At 60.8% G+C, this 24,277-nt stretch overlaps 1 protein-coding gene across 1 annotated transcript in view; it reads right to left on the bottom strand.

Moving 5' to 3' along the window:
- LOC119878242 (adenylate cyclase type 1-like) overlaps positions 1-24,277 on the bottom strand; it is a 342,212-nt gene that overhangs the window by 44,871 nt on the left and 273,064 nt on the right. Inside the window, 13 exon segments of the mRNA XM_038588921.1 lie at positions 3,852-3,978; positions 4,214-4,391; positions 4,394-4,460; positions 5,321-5,347; positions 5,349-5,397; positions 6,866-6,906; positions 7,149-7,248; positions 9,069-9,172; positions 9,313-9,501; positions 16,909-17,064; positions 18,528-18,669; positions 19,043-19,201; positions 22,383-22,510. Of these exon segments, the coding sequence (XP_038444849.1) occupies positions 3,852-3,978; positions 4,214-4,391; positions 4,394-4,460; positions 5,321-5,347; positions 5,349-5,397; positions 6,866-6,906; positions 7,149-7,248; positions 9,069-9,172; positions 9,313-9,501; positions 16,909-17,064; positions 18,528-18,669; positions 19,043-19,201; positions 22,383-22,510 (1,467 nt within the window).

The following is a 24,277-nucleotide window of genomic DNA, read 5'->3' as shown; positions in this document are numbered from 1 at the left end:
AACCTATTTCTTAAGATCAATAAAATGTATCAACTTCTAGTCACATTGATCAAAACAAAACAAAAAAAGAGTCTACACAATCCTACATCAGGAGAGAGGGGATGTCACCACAAATCCTACAAATGGTAAAGTGGGTAAGAAGGGAATAGGAAAAACAAGTTTGTGATAATCGAATGAACAACGTTCAGGGAATGACATAAATTCCCAAAGCTACCTCAAAAAAGAAAAAAACAAGGAAAGCCTTATGGCCCTTTATCTTTAGAGAAGCTCATTTTAGTTAAAACCTTCCTACTCTAAAGACAGACATACAAATCCAAGCCGAAGGGCTTCACTTCCCAAAACGTCTGAGGAAGAAATGGTACCAATTCTACGAACTCTTCCAGAAACCCGCAAAGGAAGGAACAGGTCCCTACTGGTGAGGCCTGCTTCGCTCTGACCTCAAAGCCTTGTCTGGCCTAGAAAATGAGAGAACAACCCATATGTTGGCAACTGAACAGCAACAGAAAATAAACTTACAAAAATAAATAAATAAACAAACAAACAAACAAATAAATAAAAGACAATGAGAGAACTACATTATTCATGAGCGCCGACGCACATCCCCTTACCACGTTTTGGCAAAGCGAATCCAACAACACACAGAACCGTTCCCGCATGACAGGCAAGCCCACGCCGGGCCACCTTCCCTCCGAGTGCTGCCAATACGGCGCCACCACCGGCGGGAATCACCCTCCCGAGACAGGCATTCCCTGTGCAGGAACAAGTTGCCCTACTATCATCCAGACTAAGGTCGCATCCCGATTGTCTGGGGAATCCAAAGGAAACGCGGCTCTGGCACACGGGCATTGCGGTGGCCACAGACGAGGAGGAAGCTCAAGCATGCAGGCTCCTGGGACCACCCGGGGTCTGAAAATAATTAACCCCCAGGCCTGGCCTGACCGTTCCACAACGGCGTGAGACACTGTGATGTCTGCGTGACAGGCTTACGGACCCACACGGCAAGCGGGCAAAGTCGAGAAATGTCCTTGTTTTGCTGGGTTTACAGGAAGGTGAGGTGGCCTTTCCCGTTACACGTCCTTGGGAAAATATGTCAGTGTGTCGCATGTAGGCACCCCTTCCCAGTGACATGCGGAGGGTCTCCCTGCCACTGAGCTCCCCGGAAAACTCACCGAGAGGTGGGGGCCCGGGGTGTTGTCAGTGGGGAACCCCAGGGCAGGCCCAAACACTGGGCTTACACCATCTAAAGGGACACCGAGAAGAGCGCCTGCCAACCCAGACGGGGCACCGCAGCCTCTGTCTGTAGCGCTGGCCGCACGGCAGGTGCCTGGTGAACAAGCTGGAAGCCAGATGCGCACACGCCAGGCCAACCCGGCTCTCCAGCGCACCCTGACTGCTCTCCTCAAGCTGAGTAGCTAATCACAACTAAAGACCTGAAACCAGACGGGCCAGCTGACCGCGGGGTGGGCACCTCTAGGGACCAGCCAGCCCGGTGCCCCTGGACAGCCAGCCACAGCCAGACAAGGGTCCCCTGAGTCCCCTGGCACAGCCCACGAGAGACGCTGTGCTCTGTCACCTGGTGAGGCCGTGGCAAACAGCAGTGGTTGGGTCTCCCTTCTGGGAACCCATGTATGCGGCCGTCTGTCTGGCACCGGCTCCGACCTGAGACCTCTGGGCTTGGCCAGGGCGGAGCCTCAGCAGGCCCGGGGAGAACGCGGCTGGGCCCCTCCCGGCATAGTCAAGGAGGGCCGGCCAGGTCCCTTGGCCTTGGCCAGGTCCCTTGGCTGAAGGCCGTGAGTCTCGTCTGGTGGCCTGCCTCGGGGCGCCTGCAGTGGCCCTAGACCCGCCCATCTCAGGTGAGCCGACGGTCCTACCCCTGACCCACCCAATCCGGGCTGTGGTCGGGCCCTCACGTGGGATGACGGTGGCAGCTCAAGTCCCTTGTGGGACAGAGCCAGCATCGGGGGCGTACCCCGGTCTGCAGGGAGACTCAAGCCAGCACTGTACACCCGCCTCCCCAGGGCGTCCCAGCCCCATGGACAGGGGTCCAGAGGGCTCAGCATTCCAGGGCCTCTGCCCACCCAAAACCCAGAATCCAGGTGTACAGTGAAGACGGCACCGGGCAGCGAGCCCCTCAGATCAGGGGTCTCCCCAGGGCTCGGGGGCGTGGGCTGCCCAGAGTAGACGTGGGATGGGCAATGAGCAGAAACACGCATCCACGGGGATGGGGCGGCAGACGTAGGGAGTGACCGCTGCTGGGGACAGGACCCTCTGGGAACGTGAAGATGCTCTAACACTGACCATGGCGACGGCGGCCCAAGTCTGTAAATACACTGGAAACCACCGAACCGCATACTTTACAGGAATGAAGCGTGGAGAGTGGTTTTAACCTCAGTGCAGGTGTTACGCAGAAAAGAATAATTAGGCTGTTGTTCCCCGGCATACAGACGTGTGTGCAGACCCCCTATGTACTCGGGTACGCACACGCGCACGCACACGGGTCTTCCCTCCTCTGTCTACCCGGAGGAACGGGATCACCCTTCATGGTCCCGACACGCATCCTGCCCGGACATCCGTAGCTGGGACCTGCCTTTCCCAGGTTAACAAAACCAGAGAAGAAATATCAGACTGGCTCCTGCAGGTGGAGCGTCCCAAGAGATGAACAAGTTGGCGTCCGGAGGCCGCCCAGCCGCACCGAGAGCTCACTGCGCGCCAGGCCCGCCGCCAAGCCCGTCCTGGTGGGGAACTAGTCACTGTATCCTCACCCAGGCTGGAAGGTTATGTGTCACCCGGACCAGGCCACAGGGCGCCCACACGGCCACCAAACATCACTTCCAGGTGTCCGTGCTGGTCTCTGCAGCCCATGGTCTTCTTCGGCGAGGGCAACCTCACCCCCCAATCCTCTGGGCTCCACCTGTCTGGCATCAAACACTGGCTCTACCTGCATCCTGGTCCCCAGGGGGGGCCCAGGCTGGACACGGGGCTCCCAGGATGAGGCGACTGCCCCCCTACTCCGGACACCACTCAGACCCTGGCTCTTCCCCGCTGGGCCATGTACCAGCCACCCGGGCCTGAGCACGTCACATCGCTGCCCTGCTCCCCACCTGCAGGCCCATGCCCTGGGCAGGGCTGCCATGAAGACCGGACACAATTAAATGCCTCGGATGCTAGAGAGCGGCTGCGTAATACATCAGGATTAGAAAGCTCCTGAGAGCTCGCATCCACCGTCTCTCTTCTAGGGCGTGCCCCCTGCCCACTTCTAGCCGGGGAAGCCAAGGGAGGCCCTGCACCCAGGGTCCAGACGTCTGCAAGTGGCACGGGTCGACTTGTCCAGCAGGCCGGAAGGCCTCCCCATCCAGAGGCGAGGGACACAGCAGGGGACGAGGGGGGCCCCTCGCGCATGCCCCGCTGGCCCAGACGAGCACCAGTGTGCTGGTCACCTGGCAGGTGCACAGCCCACGCCTCCGGTAGTCATCCCCTCCCTCCCCGGGCTCGGACCGACAGCTCGCATACCTGCACCCGCACACCTACTAACTTGGGTGGGCGGTGCAAGAGTCAGTGTTTTCTGGACACTCCCATGACCCTGGGGATACCCACTGTCCCGTGCAGTGCAGCAAAGGCTGAGCCACTCTGCGCGGCAGCCCTACTGCCGGACGCCTCTGGGGATGGGGAGCTCACTGCTCAGGATGTCACCAAACCCCTGTGCCTGTCAGGCACGGCTCATGGGGCTGTGCTCAGCTTCCCCTGGTCCCCGTCCTGCCTCAGCACTACTAGCCCCTCTACCCCCACGGCCCCTCCCCAGGGGCTCCTCTGCCGCACCCCTCCCTCCGTGGAGCACACGGAGCGCCTCTTGCCTGTGCCGTCCAGAGGTAGTCCAGCCGCAGCTTGACGTCCACCTGCCGGGCGTGCAAGGCCAGCGTGCACGAGAACAGCAGGATGGCCATGATGGGCTCGAAGCTGAGCCCGGACACCGCGTTGCCCCTGGGGGAGGTGGGGGATGGTGAGGAGAGAAACCTCTTCAGTAACGAGGGCCCAAGACCCGTCCACGTGCCCCCGGGGCAGGCCAGTCGGCAGCACCTGCCACCGGCCTGGCTGCAGCACCTCCCACCCGAACCGAGGCCTCGCTGGCCCTGGGCCCAAATGGACACACGGATAAGCCGTGGAAGCAGGCAGCGCCCGACGCGTGTCTCCAGGGGGCCGGCAGCAGCGCACCTACCCCGAGGCCCAGGTGTAGCCGCTGAGCTCCAGGACCAGGATGTAGGACGCGGTGAGCATGAGGAGCAGGATCGTTTTGGGCAGGGAGGACACTCGCAGGAAGATGGCCAGTGGGAGCGTGTCCACCAGGCTGCAGAGCAGGGCGTGGGGCACAGACGCGCAGGGCGCAGCGGGCACAGGCCGCCGGGCGTCAGGACCCCCAGGGTCCTGTTAGGGCTGGAGCTCCAGGCCCAGGGCAGACAGCCCACCTGGAGGGGGCGGAGGGGTGGAGGGGGCAGGGGCAGAGGGGGAGGGGGCGGGGGTTAGGGGGAGTAGGAGCAGAGAAAGCAGGGCCAGAGGAGGCAGGGACAGAGGGGGCAGGGGAGGAGGGGCGGAGGGAGTGGAGGGGGAAGAGGAGGCAGGGGTGGAGGAGACGGGGGTAGAGGAACAGAGGAAGAGGGGGCGGTGGGGGCAGAGGAGGCAGGGGTTGGAGGGGGCAGAGGAGCAGAGGGAGCAGAGGCCAATGGGGCGGTGGGGGTAGAGGAGGAGGGGGTGGAAGAGGCACGGGTGGAGGAGGCAGGGGCAGAGGGGACACAGGGTCAAGAAGAGGTAGGGGTGGAGGGGATGGTGGGGAGTGGAGGCAGCAGGGGCAGGAGTGGAGGGGGCAGGGACAGAGGGGTCACGGGCAGAAGAGTAGGGGTGGAGGGGCAGGGGAGGAGGAGCCAGGGGCAGGGGGGCAGGGAGACGGGGGCTCAGGACCAGCTGCCCTCAGCCCCACCTGCACCGCCCACCCGCTGCTACAGCTTCCTGTGGGAAGGAGGGGATGCCCCCAGGTGCCGCCCGCCCCCCCTTGCTGTGCCCTCCAGGCTCCTCCCAGTGTAGGCTGGGAGAAGCAAGAGACCCCCTCGCCCCCCCAGACCGCCCGTGCCCTCTCGGCCCCCCTACTGTCACTGCGGCCCTGCCTCCCTCCTGGTACTCAGCGCCCCACCCCTGCCCTGACTCCTGCCCCAGCTTCTAGTGCGCACTGGGGAGGGGCTGGGTGTCCCTTCACCCGGAGACAGCCCCCCTCAGCCCCGCACACCTCACGGGGCTCCCCCCGCTACACCCTGCCGCCTGCGGACATGCTCACCACACATCCTTGGCCACGGAGCAGATCAGGACACTATGAAAATACACAAGTCGGTGCGGATCTGGATGGTCAGGCTCCTGGAGAACACTGGACAATAAAACATATTACTGTGAACACAGGCGTTCCTTAGAGTCGGTTCGGGTCGCAGGAACGGTCACAGCACAGAATGGGCCGCGCGCCCTGGTGCCGCTGGCTCCCCACCCAGGCCCCCCCTCCACACATCTCAGCTGTGCCCAGGCTTCCTCTCCCAGGTCGACGCTGCCAAAATTGAAACAAAATCTACTGTCTTTCAGTGAAAAACCACCACACCTGCCACCGTGTGCCCCACGCTGTGACTCTGGCACTGGAATGAACGGGTTAATTTGACATTTTTATTGCATTAAATCCTTAACTACGTTATGTATTTTTTGACTTTATATATTGTTATTTATTATATGAAATAACAAGGATTTACACGTACTTGTGTCTTTTTTAGGTACTTTAAGTTTTATGTTATTCACATAGGTTTTACGCTGTTTTTGTTACTAGAAATTTTATTTTAAATCTGTTTGGGGGAACCTGGGCAGCTCAGGTCATGATCTCATGGTCCTGGGACCGAGTCCCACGTCGGGCTCCCGGCTCGGGAAGGAGTCTGCTTCTCCCTCTCCCTCTGCCTGTCCCTGAAATTGTACTTTCTTGCTCTCTCCCAAATAAATAAAATCTTTTTAAAAGAAAGAAGGCAGCTTAAATACAGTTTGCAATAGTCAACATGTGAGTTCGTGGATAAAAGCGCAAAATTCTTTTTTGATTCACGCTCGTGAAATTCAAAACAAAAACTAAAATAAAGACCGCAGGGACCCTGCACGAGACGCTGACCAGACCCGCAGCAGGCCAGGGCCGGCCCCCTCCGCGGCCCTCCCCTGGGGGAGTCCCGACCCTCCTGTCCCCACCAGCTGGCCTTCCGCGTCCTACGCGGCTCCCACGGCGCAGCCTTGGTTCCAGATTCGGTTCGGGATTCCTGAGTCCGACCCTGCCGCGCCATGCAGACACGCTGGGCCCCCAGATCTCAGGGAGAGGAGCCCCCTGCAGCGGTGCCAGCCCCGACTGCTCACACCTGGCGCTGGCCACCTCCCTCCCTGTCCAATCTCGTGTCTGCCCCTGGCCGGGACGGAGATGTGCCCACGGACTCTCGCCCGGCCGACAAGGCACACGCAGCTCACGCATTCGCTCAGCAAACACAGGGTAAGGGGGGCTCCTCCCGCTGTGGACATCAGGAGCCCCTGGGAGCACTGCCCAGGTCTGGCCTCTGGTGGCCTCTGGTGACTGGAGGGCCACCGGCCGACGCTCAGCAAGCTGTGCCCGGAGTGCAGGGAGGCTGAAGCGGGAGGCGGCCTGGAGTGTGCAGGCGGGGCTCAGAGGCAGGGGCGGCCTGGGGGGTGGATGCGCCGTTCCCATTTGGCAACCAGTCGGCCAAGCGGTGGCGCCTTCCTACGACGATGCTGAACGGGGGACACAATCTGCCCCCGTGGCTCCCCCGGTCTGGCCCTCCCTCCGAGCTCTACTCACTGAAGGTCATATGCAGCGGGCGCTAGCCGCTCCCGCATGTCCTATGGATGGGCAGGGACTTACGATTCCTGGAAGCACTCACGCAGGACAGCTCTGCTCCCACCGCCCATGTGCCAGCGCCACACGACGCTCCGTAGAAACGAGAGAGCAGGCGAGCCACCGGGGGCTGGCCTCAGTCACCTCCGACCCGGGGTGCCCGCTGAGCGCCTGTCACACCGTCCACACTCCGTGCAGCCCGGTTCCACTCCCTCGGCTGCCCGGGTGCCGGCTCCCCCGCACTCACTCCACAGCGCACGGTGACATCCAGGGATCCGGTGTCTTGGGACCCAGGCCTCGGGGCTACTGAGCACAGCGGAGCGCCCAGGGCCGGGCACACCGCCTCGCTGGGTGCAGAGAGCACGCCAGGGCTAGGACGCGGGCCCGCAGGAACCACAGGGCGCTGTGGCCTCACGCAACCTGTCATCCTCCTCGCGGGCCCTGCTCAGGGTCGCGGACCTGTGGCAGAAGGGCCTGCCCGGCAGGGTCACCCGACAGCCACCTCCCCAGCTCCCCAGCTGGCATTCTGGCCCGGCCTCGGTGCCTGTACCCCCGCCCTTCGGAACCACCGGCCTTGTCACTCCCCGTCTTCACACCAGGGGCAACCTCCAAGGTGGGAGGCCAGGACACACTGTCCCCGGCAAACAGACAAAGGACCAGAGTCGGCAGGTGCACACGGCCCCACCTGGGAGGCATCCCTCACTGCAGAGGTTCAGGGGTCAGGGGCTGGGCCAGGATTCAGGGACACGGCCCTGTGCTCCCAGGAGGGGCAGGAATCCAGCAGCGACATCAGACGACAGGTAGGGAGGGAAGGGCCAGCGCGCACTTGCACAGGCATGCGTTCTCGTGCACACACGGCCATGCACACGCATGGACACTCACGCAGGCACACTTACAGATGCACAAGAACGTGGTAAGAAAGGGAAGCCGCCAGGGGCCCTCAGGACCTGGGAACCCAGGCCGGGCAGGTGGCAGATGCACCCAGTGCTCGCAGAGCCCGTCATCTTAACTGCAGCCACGCAGGGCCTGAGCGAGATGGGCAGGAAGCTTCCCCCCAAAACCCCACCAGTAAACACCGACATGGGGAGACCCTGCCCCCCGTGGGGGGGACGGTGAGGACCACGCTCTCAGACCTGGCTTTGCACCGACGGGACCCACTCCCAGGAACACCTGTGCAAATGCCTGCCCGCCTGGGATGTCCAAACCCACCGGCCACACACGTGAAGCCCCCGGGTATGGGGGGTGCGCGGAGTCAGTGTTGATGGAATTCACATCCCAGCAAACTCGTCACAAACGTGAGCTCACGGTCAAATCCACAAAAACCCTTAGAGGCCATAAACCCCTGGGAGTGCCCGCCAGCAGAATCTGGCTTCTTCCTGAAAAGCCCCTAAAACCGCGGGCTGGGGCCAAGCAAGCTGTGCCCGACAAGTGCCCGCGATTCCAACCCCCAACCTCTCCACCAAGTCCCTTTATGTCTTCCCCCCAACTCCTAACCAGCGGGGCCCATGGAGAGGTCCTCCCTCATGGAGGACCTGCCGCTGGGCACTGCCCTCCTGGGCCAAGTCATCGGGGAGCAGATTTTCTAGGAAAAGCTTGATCCCCACACGGGGCCATCAGGTGGTCGCCCTGTTGATAGCATCTGGGGACGGAGCAGCTTCCTGTGCTTTCTGGAAACTCTGGAAACCAAAGGAGAGCCACTCCACCAGGGGGTCTAAGATAAGAAACTGGCCTCTCTGGAAGGAAAGTGGACTTTCCTCCTGAAAACAAACACTGCCAAACTCACTTTGACTTTGGGTAACTGATTATTACTAAATTACTACGTTTCTCTTCCTTTCCAGAGGCCACTATTTCTCACTTTAACATATCTGAAGATGACGCGCACCTAGAAATCAACGTCCCTCGAAATCTATCCTGAAGTCAAGGGTACACGTTGGGCGGATGGAAAGGCGCTGAAAATATCTTGTGTCTTAGAACTGTGTAAATGACACACGAGAACCTGAGCATGAGCGTCCCACACATGTGCCACCAGGGCCTGCCTGACGGCTGACTGCAACCAGGGGACAACGGGCTGTGGCTCGTGCGGTCCCGGTGCCAGGGACCACGGGGGCAACGAGCAGACGAGGAAGGACCTCCGGCGCCCTCCTGCCCCGACGGCCAGGCCCGTCACACTTCCTGCGGGATGATGAGAAGGTAGACGAGGCCGAACAGGGCGGTGAGGATGAGCGCCAGCACAACGGCACTGGTGAAATATTCGTCCTGGAGCTGGTGGTACTGGGAGACACGGAGACCGCCCATCAGTGGCTGCAGCTGCCAGGACACACGCAAGGTCCCCGCAGGGGCACCCGAGACCCGGGGATCACGCCGCCTGGAGACAGGTGGGGGGAGTGGCTCCCGGGGCCCCTGCCACCTACCTTGTGCTCGCGCTCAGCCTGCTTGTACTTCAGGGTGAAGAAGTCCAGGTCTGCCATCTCCAGCTCCATCTGGAGCGCTTCCAGGAGGCGGCCGATGGACCTGTGCATGCCCGGCGTGGTGTAGACGACGTTTGCAGAGAACGAGGAGCGGTTTCTGAGTTTCTCCGATGCGGTTCTCAAGGCCCTCCGCTGCCGCCATGGAGGGAAAAAAGTAAATGTCAAATCGTCCGCTCATTGAAGAAAAAGCTCTTCCACTCCCTCAGCCTGCTGTCTGGGGGGGCAGGTGCGGGGCCGAGATGCGGTCGTGCCTCCACCACCTGAGATCCCAGGTGACTGAGCGCATCATTGGCCCTGAGACGCCTGCGTCTGCAAATACGGGCATGCGACGTTCATGTGGCACTCCGTGTGGATGTGGGCGGAACCCAGCACAGAGCAAGAAAACAGAAGTTGGTTCTTGAAAAATATCAATAAAGTTGACAGATCTCCAGCAGGCATGACAAAGAAAAAAACAAAGAGAGACTAACAAACCTGGGGATGAAACAATTCTACTATAGACTCTGCTGACGTCAAAAAGGTAATAAGGAAATACTGTGAACAATTACACATCTTAATTTGACCACTCAGATCAATGAACGACTCGCAACACACACGCTACCACAACTCACTTAACATGAAAGATTATGAGATTAGCCCTGTAATTTACTAAAGAAATTCAACTCATAACTGTAAAGTTCCCGAAAAATGAATCTCCAGCTCCAGGTGGCTTCACTGGAGAATTTTACTTAACATTTAAATAAGAATTAACACCAGTTCTGTATCATCTCTTCCAGAAAACAGAAAAGGGAACACCTTCCAACTCACTTTATAAACTCGGAATCATCCTGATACCAAAGTCAGACTGAGACAAGACAAAAAAAGGAACACTACAGGCCATCTCTTTCAATACCGATGCTACAATCCTTAACAAAACAGCAAATAGAATTCGGGAGCCTAAGAACAGAAGCATGCACCATGACCATGAATAGAGATGCAGATCCTTTTACACATCTGCACATCGATGCAATACACCACAGAAAAAATCCCATGGTTGTGTCAATTGACACAGAAAAATTTGACAGTTGAATCTGACAAAATTCAACACCCATTCTTGATAAACAAGATCAGAAAACTAGGGAGGGAGGGGAGGTTCTCCAACTTGATGAAGATCTACAGAATACTGACAGCTACTATCGAACTCGCTGGTGAAAGATGGAGTGCTTTCAGCAACCCCAGCCATTGCAATAGGGCAAGAAAAAGAAAAAAAGAACATCAGAAAACTGGCCCTTTGCAGATGCCACAGTGGTGTACGTAGAAAATTCTATGTAGGAGAGGAAACAACTCTAGAACAAATGAATTCCATAAGGTCACTGGATACAAGATGAACATAAAAAAGGTATTTCTTGGGGCACCTGGGTGGCTCAGTCAGTTGGGCGTCTGAGTCTTGGTTTCAGCTCTGGGCATGATCTCGGGGTCCTGGGATGAAGCCTCACATTGGGCCCCCTGCTCAGCAGGTAATCTGCTTGAGCTTCTCCTTCTCCCTCTGTTCCTCCCCCTGCTTGTGCACTCTCATGGGCTCTCTCTAAAAATAAGTGTATTTCTTAAACTAATAATCAGCATGTGAAGACCAAAGTTAAAATTCAGTGCCATATGTACTCATGGAGAAAAACGAAGTACTAGCTACAAATCTAACACGTACACAACTTGTATGCTGAAGACTATATGATACTGATGAAAGAGATCAAAGATTTCAATGAACAGAGGGACACACGTGCTCATCGATAAGACATGACACAGTAAAGCTGTCGATTCTCCTCATATTGATGTGCACAGGTTCTTAAAAAAAAAAGATTTTATTTGCTTATTCATGAGAGACAGAGAAAGAGGCAGAGACCCAGGCAGAAGGAAAAGCAGGCTCCATGCAGGGAGCCCAGTGTGGGACTCGATCCCAGAACCCCGGGTCAGGCCCTAAGCCGAAGACAGATGCTCAACCAATGAGCCATCCAGGTGCCCCGCGGTGCATGGGTTTAATGTAATTCTTATCAAAATCCTAACAGGAATTTTTTCATCGATACAGACTTATCTTAAATATAAATGGAAAGGGAAGGGGATGAGAATAGCTCATTTTTCTCAAAATCACTCAACCCAAGGTTAAGACTGATTGTGTAGCTACCGTGGTCGGAGCAGTACAGCGCTGGTGACAGGAGAGACACAGAGATCTACAGAATAGAGAGTCCAGAAACAGCCTCACACCAGTATGGTCAATGATTTTTGACTAAATGCAAAAGTAATTCAATGGAAGAGGATAGTCTTGTCAACAAAGGGTGCTGGACCAACTGGTCGTCCCTGTGCAAAAAAGGAAATCTCAACCTAAACCTCACATGTTATAAAAAGAACTTATCAAACTCAACACCCAAGAAACAAACAATCCAATCCTGAAATGGGCAAAAGACATGAACAGAAATCTCACAGAGGAAGACATAGACGTGGCCGACAAGCACATGAGAAAATGCTCTGCATCACTGTATTTCCATCAGGGAAATACAGATCAAAACCACGAGATCCCACCTTACACCAGTGAGAATGGGGAACACTGGCCAGACAGGAAACCACAAATGTTGGAGAGGATGTGGAGAAAGGGGGATCCTCCTGCACTGTTGGTGGGAATGTGAACTGGTGCAGCCACTCTGGGAAACTGTGTGGAGGTTCCACAAAGAGTTAAAAATAGACCTGCCCTACGACCCAGCAATTGCCCTGCTGGGGATTTACCCCAAAGATACAGATGCAGGGAAACGCCGGGACACCTGCACCCCGAGGTTTCTAGCAGCAATGTCCACAAGAGCCGAATTGTGGAAGGAGCCTCAGTGTCCATCGAAAGTTGATGGATAAAGAAGATGTGGTCTCTGTATACAATGGAATATTCCACAGCCATTAGAAAAGACAGATACCCACCATTTGCTTCAGCGTGGATGGAACCGGAGGGTATTAATGCTGAGTGAAGTAAGTACTCGGAGAAATATGGTTTCACTTATATGGGGAATATAAGAAATATTAAAAGGGAATAAAGGGGAAAGGAGAGAAAATGAGTGGGAAAAATCAGAGAGGGAGACAAACCACAAGCGACCCCTAACTCTGGGAAACGAACAAGGGGTGGAAGAAAGGGAGGTGGGCGGGGGGTGGGGGTGACTGGGTGACGGGCACTGAGGGGGGCACTTGACGGGATGAGCACTGGGTGTTATGCTATATGTTGGCAAATCTAACTTAAATTTAAAAATGTGATAAAATATATGTATACATAAGAGATTAACTCAAAATGCACCATAAGTTTAACCAGAAAGCATAGAAGTATAAACTTTTACAAGAAACATGATAATCTTTATGGTTTGGGCTACATAGAAAATTCTTAGAACACCAGAAACACAGTCCAGAAAGGAAAAAATATCAGTAAATCGGACATCTTTGAAATTTGAAACCTCTGTCCTGGGAAAGACACTGTGAACAGGACGGAAAGACAAGCCACACGTGTGACAGTAGAATCAGATCCAGGATTCATCGAGAACTCCGAAAAGTCAACAGTACCAAAAACAAAAAAACAAAAAAACAAAAAAACCCACTCCAATTACAAAGCAGACAGACATTTTGCCAACAAAGAAGAGAAAATATATGGACAGAAAACAAGCACTTGAAAAGGTGGCTGGCATGACGAGCCACCCGGCAGATGCCAATAAACGCAAGTCACTACACATGTGTTAGAACAGCCAACATTTTCTAAAAACAGAGACCGCACAAAGCTGGCTGGACGCAGAGAAGCTGCGTCTCGCACACGTGGCTGCCGGGAACGTGGTACCGGACGGTCTTTCCGGAAACAGTTTGGCGGTTTCTTAAAAAAAAACAAAAACCAAAAACAAGACCCATCCGCGGCACAGCTGGGCATCTGTCCCAGATAATAAGCATTTACGTCCCCACGAAAGAGAACGCGAACGAATGTTGCGGTTTTATTTTTAACAGTCACGGTCGGGAACAAGCTAAACGTCCTTCAACGGGTCCCGCAAACGGTGGCCCGCCCGCCCCACGGAATGCCAGCCGGCCACGGGGGACGGGGGACCCGGGGCTCCGTCCCGTGAGGAGGAGCCAGGTCACGGGGCGCATCCCGGGGTCTGCGTCCACCATGTCCTCAGTGCAGAGGTCAGCACGGAGAGCCGTCCGTGGGGGGCGCCGGGGGCTGGGGAGGGGGGCATGTGGCACAGCAGAAGGGGGATCGTGGCGTGAGGGAACGTTCCGGGCCCCGAGTGTGGCCGCCAGGACGACCCGGGGCACAGCCACACGCACCACCCAGCGGTGCCCGTCACTAGCTCGGGTGCACCTGTCCTGGGGAGCTGCGACCTCGGGGAGCCCGCCGGGGGCCCCAGTGTGCACACTGCGTGGCGCCACTGCACATGCGTGTGGCCAGGGTGGTGCATCACCGCCCCCCTCCGGAACTTGGCGAGAACGTGGGACGGGTTGGGACAGAGCCGTCACCCACGACCCCTGCTGGGCAGGTTGCTCCCATGCGACCAGCAGCACGTCCGGGCTCCTCCCGGGCCCAGCTCCTCCGAGGGCAGGATCTCCGCCGCGCCCCCACCCCGCTCCCCGCTCCCCTGCCCCGCAGTGAGGCCACGCTTTCCCTCTTTGTCGTTCTTCCCTGGACTTTCCACAACAATCGTGTTTCCTCGGAAAACAAGTCAGAGCCAAGGTCACAAGGAAACGTGCCCATTTTGGTGCAGACTCTGGCCGCCTGAGCCTGTTTCTTGACCTGCCGGAGGGCAGGCTCGAGGCCTGGGTGCAGAGCCCTGGGTGCGGGCCAGCCGTGCAGCCCCGAGGGCGCCCCTAACCTCTCTGCTCCAGCTTCCCGGTCTGCGACCCACAACGAGGGGGGGCACGGCGTGCTGCCAGCGGGAAGCATCGGAATCCACGCAGAGACCCAGGTGAGGCAGAGCCGCCAGGAGCAAGAGGCCCTTGCGGGAAGTCGGGAGGCTGGGCTGGGCCGACTGACCCCGGGCAGGAGAGGTGACCCGGACCCGCTCTGCTCACCTGGGTCTTGCAGGGACGTGGGGGGAACGGGGCTGTGCGGGCAGAAGAGCCCGCTTGGGGGCCGACATGGACTTGCCTGTTCTGCGTCCTTCCCGCCAGCTGAAACGAGGACGCAATGACCAGAGCCCCAGCATCCCTGCGGGGCCACGTGGCGATGACGGCAGGCAGGCAGGCAGGCCGGAACAGGGTCACGGGTCTGGCTCAAGATGATCATGAAGCTGCCACGTGGGCCCCCACCTGCCTGCTCTCTGGGTTCACTTTAAGCGTAAGAAAGCTAACCTCTCTCCTGGTCAAGCCCCCACGACCGTGGGTTTGTACAACAGCACGATGCCCAGGCTGACTCACAGCGGCCCTGAGCGCACACACGTGTGACGTGCATTTGGGAAGCTCAGCGGTTGAGCGTCTGCCTTCAGCTGAGGGTGAGACCCCAGGGTCCCGGGAATGAGTCCTGCATCGGGCTCCTGCAGGGAGCCTGCTTCTCCCTCTGCCTGTGTCTCTGTCTCTCTCTCTCATTGTGTTTCTCATGAATAAACAAATAAACCTAATAATATTAGTAGTAGTAGTAGTAGTAATAATAATAATGATAATAATAATAATAATAATACACGGGGGAAAAGAGGTGCCAAAGTCATAGCTATAACCATTGGTCCAGAAACCGAGAGCGCCAAGGCTCGGCCCCACATGAGGGCGCCTGCCAGGACTCAGGCATGGACATGGACGACCGGGACACAGGGCCAGTGAGAGACCCCATCTCAACGGGGACACGGGCCCTGGGTGGCAGGGGGACAGTGCCCATGGGCAGAAGGGCCTGCCCGGAAGGGTCACCCGACAGCCACCTCCCCAGCTGCCCAACTGGCATCCTGGCCCGGCCTCGGTGCCTGTACCCCCGCCCTTCGGAACCACCGGCCTTGTCACTCCCCGTCTCCACCCCGGGGGCAACCCCCAAGGTGGGAGGCCAGGACACGCTGTCCCTGGCAAACAGACAAAGGACCAGAGTCGGCAGGTGCACACGGCCCCACCTGGGAGGCATCCCTCACTGCAGAGGTTCAGGGGTCAGGGGCTGGGCCAGGATTCAGGGACACGGCCCTGTGCTCCCAGGAGGGGCAGGAATCCAGCAGCGACATCAGACGACAGGTAGGGAGGGAAGGGCCAGCGCGCACTTGCACAGGCATGCGTTCTCGTGCACACACGGCCATGCACACGCATGGACACTCACGCAGGCACACTTACAGATGCACAAGAACGTGGTAAGAAAGGGAAGCCGCCAGGGACCCTCAGGACCTGGGAACCCAGGCCGGGCAGGTGGCAGATGCACCCAGTGCTCGCAGAGCCCGTCATCTTAACTGCAGCCACGCAGGGCCTGAGCGAGATGGGCAGGAAGCTTCCCCCCAAAACCCCACCAGTAAACACCGACATGGGGAGACCCTGCCCCCCGTGGGGAGGACGGTGAGGACCACGCTCTCAGACGTGGCTTTGCACCGACAGGGCCCGCTCTCAGGAACACTCTTGCATATGCCTGCCCGCCTGGGATGTCCAAACCCACCGGCCACACACATGAAGCCCCTGGGTACCGGCGGGGCGGGGCGGGGGGACGGGACGGGAACTCAGTGTTGATGGAATTCACATCCCAGCAAAATTCTCACAAACGTGAGCTCAGAGCCAAATCCACAAAAACCCTTAGAGGCCATAAACCCCTGGGAGTGCCCGCCAGCAGAATCTGGTTTCTTCCTGAATGAAAAGCCCCCAAAACTGCAGGGATGGAATTCCTCGTAACTGCACAAAACCCAGGATGGCAGGGGACAGATGGCATGGTGTCGGGAAACGGAAATCAGTCATGGACAGAGCCACGCTGGGCTAGGGGGCCCAGGACGCAAGGACACAGCAGGGGAGGGGGCGGCGCGCCAGGCTTCTCCTGCCCCCACGGAGGACCGGGGTCGCCCCTGGAGGGGCTGGGGTCTCCGCCCACACCCCCAGACAGGAGGCCCATGTGGTAGAAGCAGATGCTGGGACCCGCAAGGGGCGGCACCATCCCCCAACCCAGCAGAAGAGGAGAAAACCCAAGGATGCCTCTGACCAACCCAAGGGGAAAACCAGAAACTCCCGGGAGCCAGGTCATGAGGTGGGGACCCCACGGGAGGCCGCTTTCCGCGGACAGACTCCATGATCTAGCCACGGAGGAGAGGCAAGCAGGTGCGTGGCAGGAGGCCACGGACAGGAGGGGGCCGAGGGCGGGTCTGTGGGACGGCGGCCGGGGCTCACAGGCCGTGGCCGGGGCTCCAGACCTCACGACAGAGCATCTGAGGACCGTGAACCTGCAGACGGCAGCGAGGGTCTGAGCACGAATTTACCAAGAAGCACGGGGAATGCCAAATGGAAAAAAAAAAATGCAAGAGAATAGGAAGATTTTCACAGGGAAACGAAAGCCACCCAGCCCCGGACAGCATCCACACGGTCAGGAAGCACAAAGGACGGCGCGGGCGGCCCTCCTACCTTGTCGTCATCCTCACACGTCATGTTGTTGGAGAACGGGATCTCCGCCTTGAACATCTTCCGGCACTGTGTGAGCTGAACCAGCAGGTAGCACACGGTCTTGAATTTCATCCTCTTGGCTGCCTTGATGTCGGACAGGATGAGCCCTGGGAGTATCTGTGCAGAGAGGTGGTCTGGGGACGGCCCGTGAGCAGCCCCGAGCTGCCCCCCGGGCCGGGCACGACCTCACGGGGACACAGACGCCAAACAGGCGAGCGGGACCGGCGGGCCGGCTCCACGGCACACGGCTCTCGGCTCCTCCCGGGGCCTCTGGACCCAGAGCGAGGCCCCGGAGCGGGGCCTGCAGCAGTGGGGGGCTTGGGGCCCGGCCAGGGAGGGACCCGGAGGCCTGGACGTCGCTGGCTGGCGGGGTGGCAGCCGGCCGAGGACCAGCGCCAGAGACCCCCGGGGTCCTGCCCCGCAGGCCCCACCTGCCTGGGTGACTGCTGCTGTGCTGGGGTCCTGGGCGACTCCTCGCCCGGCCCTCCTCCAGGCCCGCGAGGGCTGCCCCTGCTTCAGGAGTGAGCTCAGGGAGCCCCTCGGCCGTGGGCCCCAGGTCACAGGGCCTGCACAGCCCCAAACCACGGACACGCAGGACGGAGAAGCTTCAAGCTCTGTCTCGCAGCCGACCTGCTTATGTCCTGAAGGAGCACCAGGGCCGCTGGTGCCCCACAACCCCCACCTGTGCCCCCAGACCCTGCCTGTGCCCCATGGCCCCACCTTCTGTGCCCCCGGCCCCTCACCTGTGCCCCCCACTACTCTCCTGTACCCCCATCCCTCGCCTGCGACCCCGCCCCTCATTGTGCCCCGCGACCCCTGCCTGTGCGCTGAGACCCCGTCCTGTGCCCAAGGACCCCACTTGTGCCCCGTGGCCTCCCCTTCTGTGCCCCCACTTCTGTGCCCCTCGCCCCCCTCCTGTGACCCACATCACCCGCCTGTGTCCCCCGACCCCAAACTGTGTCCCGCACCTCCTGCCTGTGCCCCCAGCCCCTCGCCTGTGCCCCCCGCCTGTGCCCCGCGAACCCCGCCCGTGCCCTGCATCCACCACCCGTGCCCCCTGCCCCTCACCTGTAACCCGCATCCCTCACATATGTCCCATGGCCCCCCCTTCTGTGCCCCCTGCCCCTCGCCTGTGTCCCCCACCCCTTGCCTGTGCCCCATGCCTCCTGCCTGTGCCTTGCGAACCCCACCTGTGCCCTGCGCTCCCCGTCTGTGCCCTGAGACCTTCCTCTGTGCGCTGAAACCCTCGCCTGAGCCCTGGAAGAACTAGGCCCCCTTAATCACACTCAAATCCGTTTCCTTGGGCACACAGCCCTTGATGGCCCTCTATGCGGGTCACAGGCCCTCCCACGTGCACGGCACCCTCAGCCCTCAGCAGCCCCACCACTGACGTGACATGCTGGAGAGGAGTAGAGGCCCAGGAAGGTCAGTGGGGGGGGGGGGGGGGCAGTTGCAGGGTGGCCCCGCCCCCAAGAGGACCCCAGGCTCCGCCTGGGGGTCCAGGAGTTCGTCCACCCAGAAGGCCTGGCCCAGGACCAGGACCAGGCGAGTGGGGGCCCCGTCCCCCTCTCAGAGCCTACCTTCCGCCGGTGAGACAGCACGATGAAGAACGTTTCAATGTTGTGAGCTTTCAGGAAGCTGTTCCTCTCGTGCCCGTGACCCTCCTCCACCTCGTAGTCACCGTTCAAACACGCCAGCGTCGTCCTCGTGATGTGGACCTTCCTGCAACACAGCAGCCCCACCATGCCCAGGGCCTGCAGGCGGGGGCAGGCAGCCCTCCCTGCAGGCGCGTCCAGGACTCAGGCTCCCCGTGTCAGGGGCAGCCAAGGCACTTGGACACGCAGTGCCGGGAGAAAGCTGGTGTGCCCTCCGGACAGTGAGGCCACGGGGCCCCCCTTCCTTAGGTGAGTGCAGGGGACGAGCAGAGAGAAGCGACAGCACCAGGTGGTCTGAGCCTCGGACCTCCTCTCCACCCACTGCGGCTCCTGCAGAGGCTGGGGGTCCTGGGGGCCCCCCGCAGGCCCCTCCCAGGTGGCTCCGAGAAGCACCTGCACCAGTCCTTTGGCCCAGAGCGCATCGCCTCCCCTCCACTCACCTGGGCAGGCCGGCGACCTCCATGACGTTGGCCAGGGTCACGTCGTTGGACCACACGTCGTACTGCCATTTGCGCAGGCCGAGGACCCCGCAGAGGACCCTGCTGGTGTGCAGCCCCACACGCACGTTCAGGTCCACCTCAGTGGCCTCGGCCACCGACCTGCAAGAAACAGGTCACGGACATGAGCTGGGCCCTCGTGTACACGCATCAGGGGAGCCCGGACAGGCGGGAGCATGGGGTCCCCGCCCTGTGGGATGCACGGCCACAGTCAGGTGCCAGAGGATGCGCTGAGCCAGGTGCTCAGCCCCTCTGTGCCCTGGTCTGTCCACAGGTGGCCCCCACAGCAGGTGTGTCCAACGGGCCTTCCGCATGAGCGGCAAGCCCAACCACACCAGGAGGCCGAGCCATGGCCCAGGACACGGTGGCCCCGTGGTTAGCAAGTCTGCCACAAGGGAAACCACAGACATGCAGGGCCACCAGGCCGCCACCCTGGAGCCAATCTCACCAGCGCCCAACCTGGGGCAGACCACCACCCGCCCAGCACAGCAGGTGGCCCGTGAGCTCAGAGACCAACCTCCCTCCTGCTTCAAAACTGCGGTTGATTCATGTGCGCCCACCTTCTTCCTAGTACAACTTGGCCCAGCTGAGACGTAGCCTCCAGGGAGCCCTCCCAGGCCCTCACCCCCATCCCCCAGGGCCATTCGCCAAGGCCTTTGGGTGCCGGTTGCCCTTGCAGGAACCCACTCCCCCAGCCGTGAGGACCGCGTCCCCCTGGCCCAGCCTTCCGTGGCCGGGCGCCCATCACCACCCCTTGAGCCCAATGAGGGCCCAGCCCCCAGAACCACAGTGTTTCGCGTCGGGTCTGGGGTCCCCGCCCGGTGCACGTCCAGAAGTCCGCGTGTCAGCACGGGTTACTTGGGAGTCTGAACGGGTGTATCCTCTATACCTATCGACTCCGCGGCCTGGCGAGGGGCGTCTGCAAGCACCACCTTCCTGCCGGTCGCCCACAGCTCACTCTAGCCATCCAGGCTGCGGCGGGGCCTTGGGGTGCTGCGCCCTTGGGGCTCCGAGGGAGAAGACTGACAGGCCCTGCTCAGAAGGAAGCCGCCGTCCTCCCAGGGCCCTGGGCCCAACACACAGCAGCACACAGCCCGGCCAGAGGCCAGACACCCGCCCTGACCACTGCTCCTCGCTTCTTCTCGGGCAAGTTTCACGTTTCCAGAGTTCCAGGCTAAACACAAATACACAGGCTTCCGTACGTTTCTGTGTCAGAAGGGGGCGGTGCGGCAGGTGAGGGAGGCCACCGGCAGGCCAGGAGTGGCCCCCCAAGAGCCCGTCACTGCGTGAGGCCCACCGTGCGGCGGACGCACACAGGCAGCGCCCTGCGCTGGGGCCCCCAGAAAAGGGAAGTGGGGCTCATCGTGGGCAGGAGGCCAGCTCCGAGCTGTGGCTCTGGTGGCCCTCGCCCCCGTCCAAGCCGGGACGGCGCCCAGGACACGCTCCCAGTCTCTGGAGACAGAGACCGGGCCCTGGATTCCCAGGAGACCATGGAAGCTTCTGGGGATCTGGAGCCGACGCAGACGGCAGCCCCTGGAGGCCAGGGAAGATGCCCACTGGCCCCGGGGTGGGCGGCCTCCGAGGCCAAGGTCGGTTCTCAGGGCCGACAGGGTCGGGGAGCCTGGAGCTCAGCCTCAGCGGACAGGAGACACTGCCAAGGGGCCCCCACCGCCCCGAGGGAACGGAGCAGGGGGCAGACAGGTGGCCGATCCACCTCTCCACACGGCACAGCAGCAGCCACGCCCGAGGGGAGGTGCAGAACTCCGGGTTGGGGCAGCCAGGAGACGGTCACAGAAATCCCTCCGAGGCCGCCCAAGTGCGGCGAAGGTGGGGCGCACCAGGGCAGGCCCAGAGCCCGCGTGAGCAGCCAGGCGACCCAAGCACGCCTCTGGGCGCCTCTCCACCCAAGGAGACCTGGGGGCGACGGGGGCACCAGGTCCCCCCAGGAGGCCCCCAGCAGGGGCGGCCGGCGTCACCCCCCTCAGGGACATCAACGGCACGAGCCGTCGGTGGCACCCTGGCCAGGACCTGCCGGGGACGCACCCGTGACCGGCTGACGGGGGAGTGGACACCTGCCTCCCCACACCTCCCCCTGCACAACCTCACTTTGGCCCAGGAGGTCCCAGAACGACACACGACGTGACCCAGGCTGTGCTCCACACTGATGTGGCCGCGACGTGAGAGCTGCTGGGCGTGAGCCCCACGCGACGACACACAAGACAGCACGGGCTGTGACACGAGGGGTGACGCGCGACGGGGCGGACGTCACATGCTGACAAAGGACGCGATGTGAACCGCAGGCGTATTCGTGGCACGTGGTGCCCAGCGCTCTGATGGCTGGGACGTGGCCGGGGACACGAGAGGACGCCGTCGCGAGGGGGAGCCTCCGAACCCTCCGGGAGACGCACCTGTGCTACCTGCCCGGCCCTGCCTGCCTGCCCCAGTGCAGCGCCCCCTCGAGGGCAGAGGCTCCAGTGTCTGGATGCACGCTGGCCTCACCGGGGTCTCTCCCGGCCCAACCCTGGCGCGGGTGCAGACCCGCCACCACTGGCAAAGGGACCCACTGCCCTCAGGGCCCCCACCCCTGTCCCCGAGGGCGCTGCCTGGCTCCTGGTCGCCCCACCTCCAAACCCGTCCACACTTCGGAGCCTTCTCGTTTGCATCTCTCTCTCCCCTTTCTTGTTCCCCAGACGACGCTGCTGCTGCCTCTTCTCAGCTCCGAGTGTGGATGCTGACAGCGGTCCCTGGGAATTAAGCCCGTCCTGCGGGGCTGCACCCACCCCTCTGAGCTGCTGAGACGTGGGCACGGGGGTGCTCCAGCCACCGGCGCGGCCTCCCGGCCCCACGCCGTCCCTACCCCGACCGAGGGTCCCTAACTCTTCATCCCGCTGCCTGACGGGACGAGACAGGCTGGCTGAGAAGTGGACACGGCCGGCCCGCGGTGTCCAGGCGACGCGCACCTGTTCCCTCCAAGGCCCCTCGGCACGGGGCACCTGGACGCCAAGGCGCGCAAGGCCGAGCACATGCAGTTCCTTCAGCGGAACCCGGCTGACTCCCTGGATGCCCGGCCTGGCTACGCGACAAAGCGTATTTCCTCCCGCCCCACTAATGCCATCCCGACAATGCCCGGGACGGCCAGGGATGAAAAAATGCCGTCCCAGCCAAATGCAGAGGAGGGGGTCCCAGAGGCACACGCGCCTCACCATGCGGCCTGGCTCTCGGCAGAGTGGACGGGACAACGCGGGGGCGGACGCCACGGGGACGGTCGCCACGGGGCGCTCACGTGATGGTATCGATCATGTCCAGGCCCATCTCCATGCAGCAGTGGGCATGGTCGGTCTTGGGCTGGGTGACGCCGGACACGCAGTAATAACAGTCGCCGAGGATCTTGATGCGGTGACAGTGGTTCTCCTGGGGGGGGGGGGGGGGACAGGACAAATCCCAGGTTAGTGACCCGCCCGGGGCCTGGGCACCTGCACTTTCACCACCAGGTGCCAGAGACCACAGAGCGTGCAGCACGACAGGCAAGGGACCCCCTCGGAGGCCAGGGCAGCCTCAGGAAGGTGAGCGGCCCCCAGGGCTGTGGTTAGGGTCACCCTGGGGCACCCACCCGGCCCTACACCTGCACTCAGGCCGGTTCCCACGCAGGGACCCACCCTGCCCGCCCCGCGGTCCAGCTGGCACACCCACACAGCCCCAGCCTGGAGCCAGCTCTCTCTTCCAGCTTCCCTCCTGACCACCCCCTCAGACCGTCACCTGCTGGCCCCTGTGCATCGTGCCACACACCCCCGACACCGGCCCCCGAAGGGCATGTGCGCACACCTGAGTCCTCGTGGCTGGCCTCCACGGGATGTGTGGGCGCTGTCTGTGAAGAGTCACCCGCCGGGACCCGAGCCGCAAGGGGCGCACCAGGGTCTGCACCCTGACCTCGCCACCCAGGGTCATCTCAGAACTGCCACTCTGGCACTTTGCAACAGGAAGAGTGTCAGCGCCCACCTCGCCGTCGCCCGGGGGCAGACTCACTAGCACCTGTCACATGCTGACCCGCTGCTCTCGCCTGTGATCATCCTCGGACACTTCTGTAAAGCTCCCCTCTGCATCCCTAAAATAGCAGACGGCCTCACAAGACTCCTTCCCGCCAGTGGCTCAGGTCCACGGGTGTGACCACGAGATACGAGGGAGACGCTCTCCAAAACGCATTCAGGCGTTCTCCCAGAGGGGACAGCAAGCCCGCTACACGTTAACGGAAGTCGCAAACTTCACGAAAAACGATGACCTTTTCCAGAATGAACACAAGCAGTGAGAAGCGTGGCTGTGTTCACACGGGGAGTGACGCGGGCGCCCTGGGCCCACGGGCGTCTGCAGCCCCCTCTGAGAGCACATCCCCCGGCTTCTGCTCATGCTGCCCTCCGTCTGCCCAGAAGGACCGACCCCTCCGGCTTTTCTCTGGTGCTACACGTTGACCTGAGAATTCAGGCCAGGACGCCCAGGAAGGACAAGGACAGGGAGCCCTCTCCCAACGTCCCCTGTCCCCAGGCCTGGGGCCCAGGGATGGCACCAGGGGCCACTGCCAAGCCTCGCCCGTGTCCTGGGCGTCAGGATGTCCTCCCAGCGATCAGCCCAGGGCTGCAGGGTTTCAGGATAAGGACGGCCTCACACCTTCTAGGCCAAGACTCCCACACCTACTGTAGGGTTTGCCTTGGATTCAGGAGCCTAGGATCGTGGGAAGCTATGGCCCATCCCTGCCCCGGTGGCACTGTCATCTTCTGGGCCTCCAGAATGAGGGTACCGGTGCCCACGTGTGTGCACACAGGGACCTTGTGGGCCTGGACGCATGGACACACCAAGGAAGAACATGTGGTGGGAGGTATTTCCTGCTTGGGACACCCGCCTCCAATGTCATAGATATGATGCCACAGTGGCCTGGGGACGTCTGGAGGAAGCACCTGCTAGGATAATCCCTATGCCACAGGCAAGAGGCAGACCATCCCCGACGGGCACAACGGCTTCTCTGGGGTGGAAACCTGGGAAGAATGGAAAGTTGTGTCTGAACCCAGGTGTGTTTCCAGGCTGGGGCCCTGGCTGCACACAGTCCTTCCCTGGGGCCTGTGGAGAGGGGTGCGGTTGTGTCACTGTGTGCACACAGGCCATTGCCTTGGGGGACGGGGGGGGCGCATT

The sequence above is a fragment of the Canis lupus genome, unplaced genomic scaffold (genome assembly GCF_011100685.1).
Source record: "Canis lupus familiaris isolate Mischka breed German Shepherd unplaced genomic scaffold, alternate assembly UU_Cfam_GSD_1.0 chrUn_S1282H1459, whole genome shotgun sequence".
Lineage (NCBI taxonomy): Eukaryota > Metazoa > Chordata > Mammalia > Carnivora > Canidae > Canis > Canis lupus.
The sequence above is the reverse complement of the archived record's forward strand: the minus strand, read 5'-3'. Positions and strand labels throughout refer to the sequence as shown.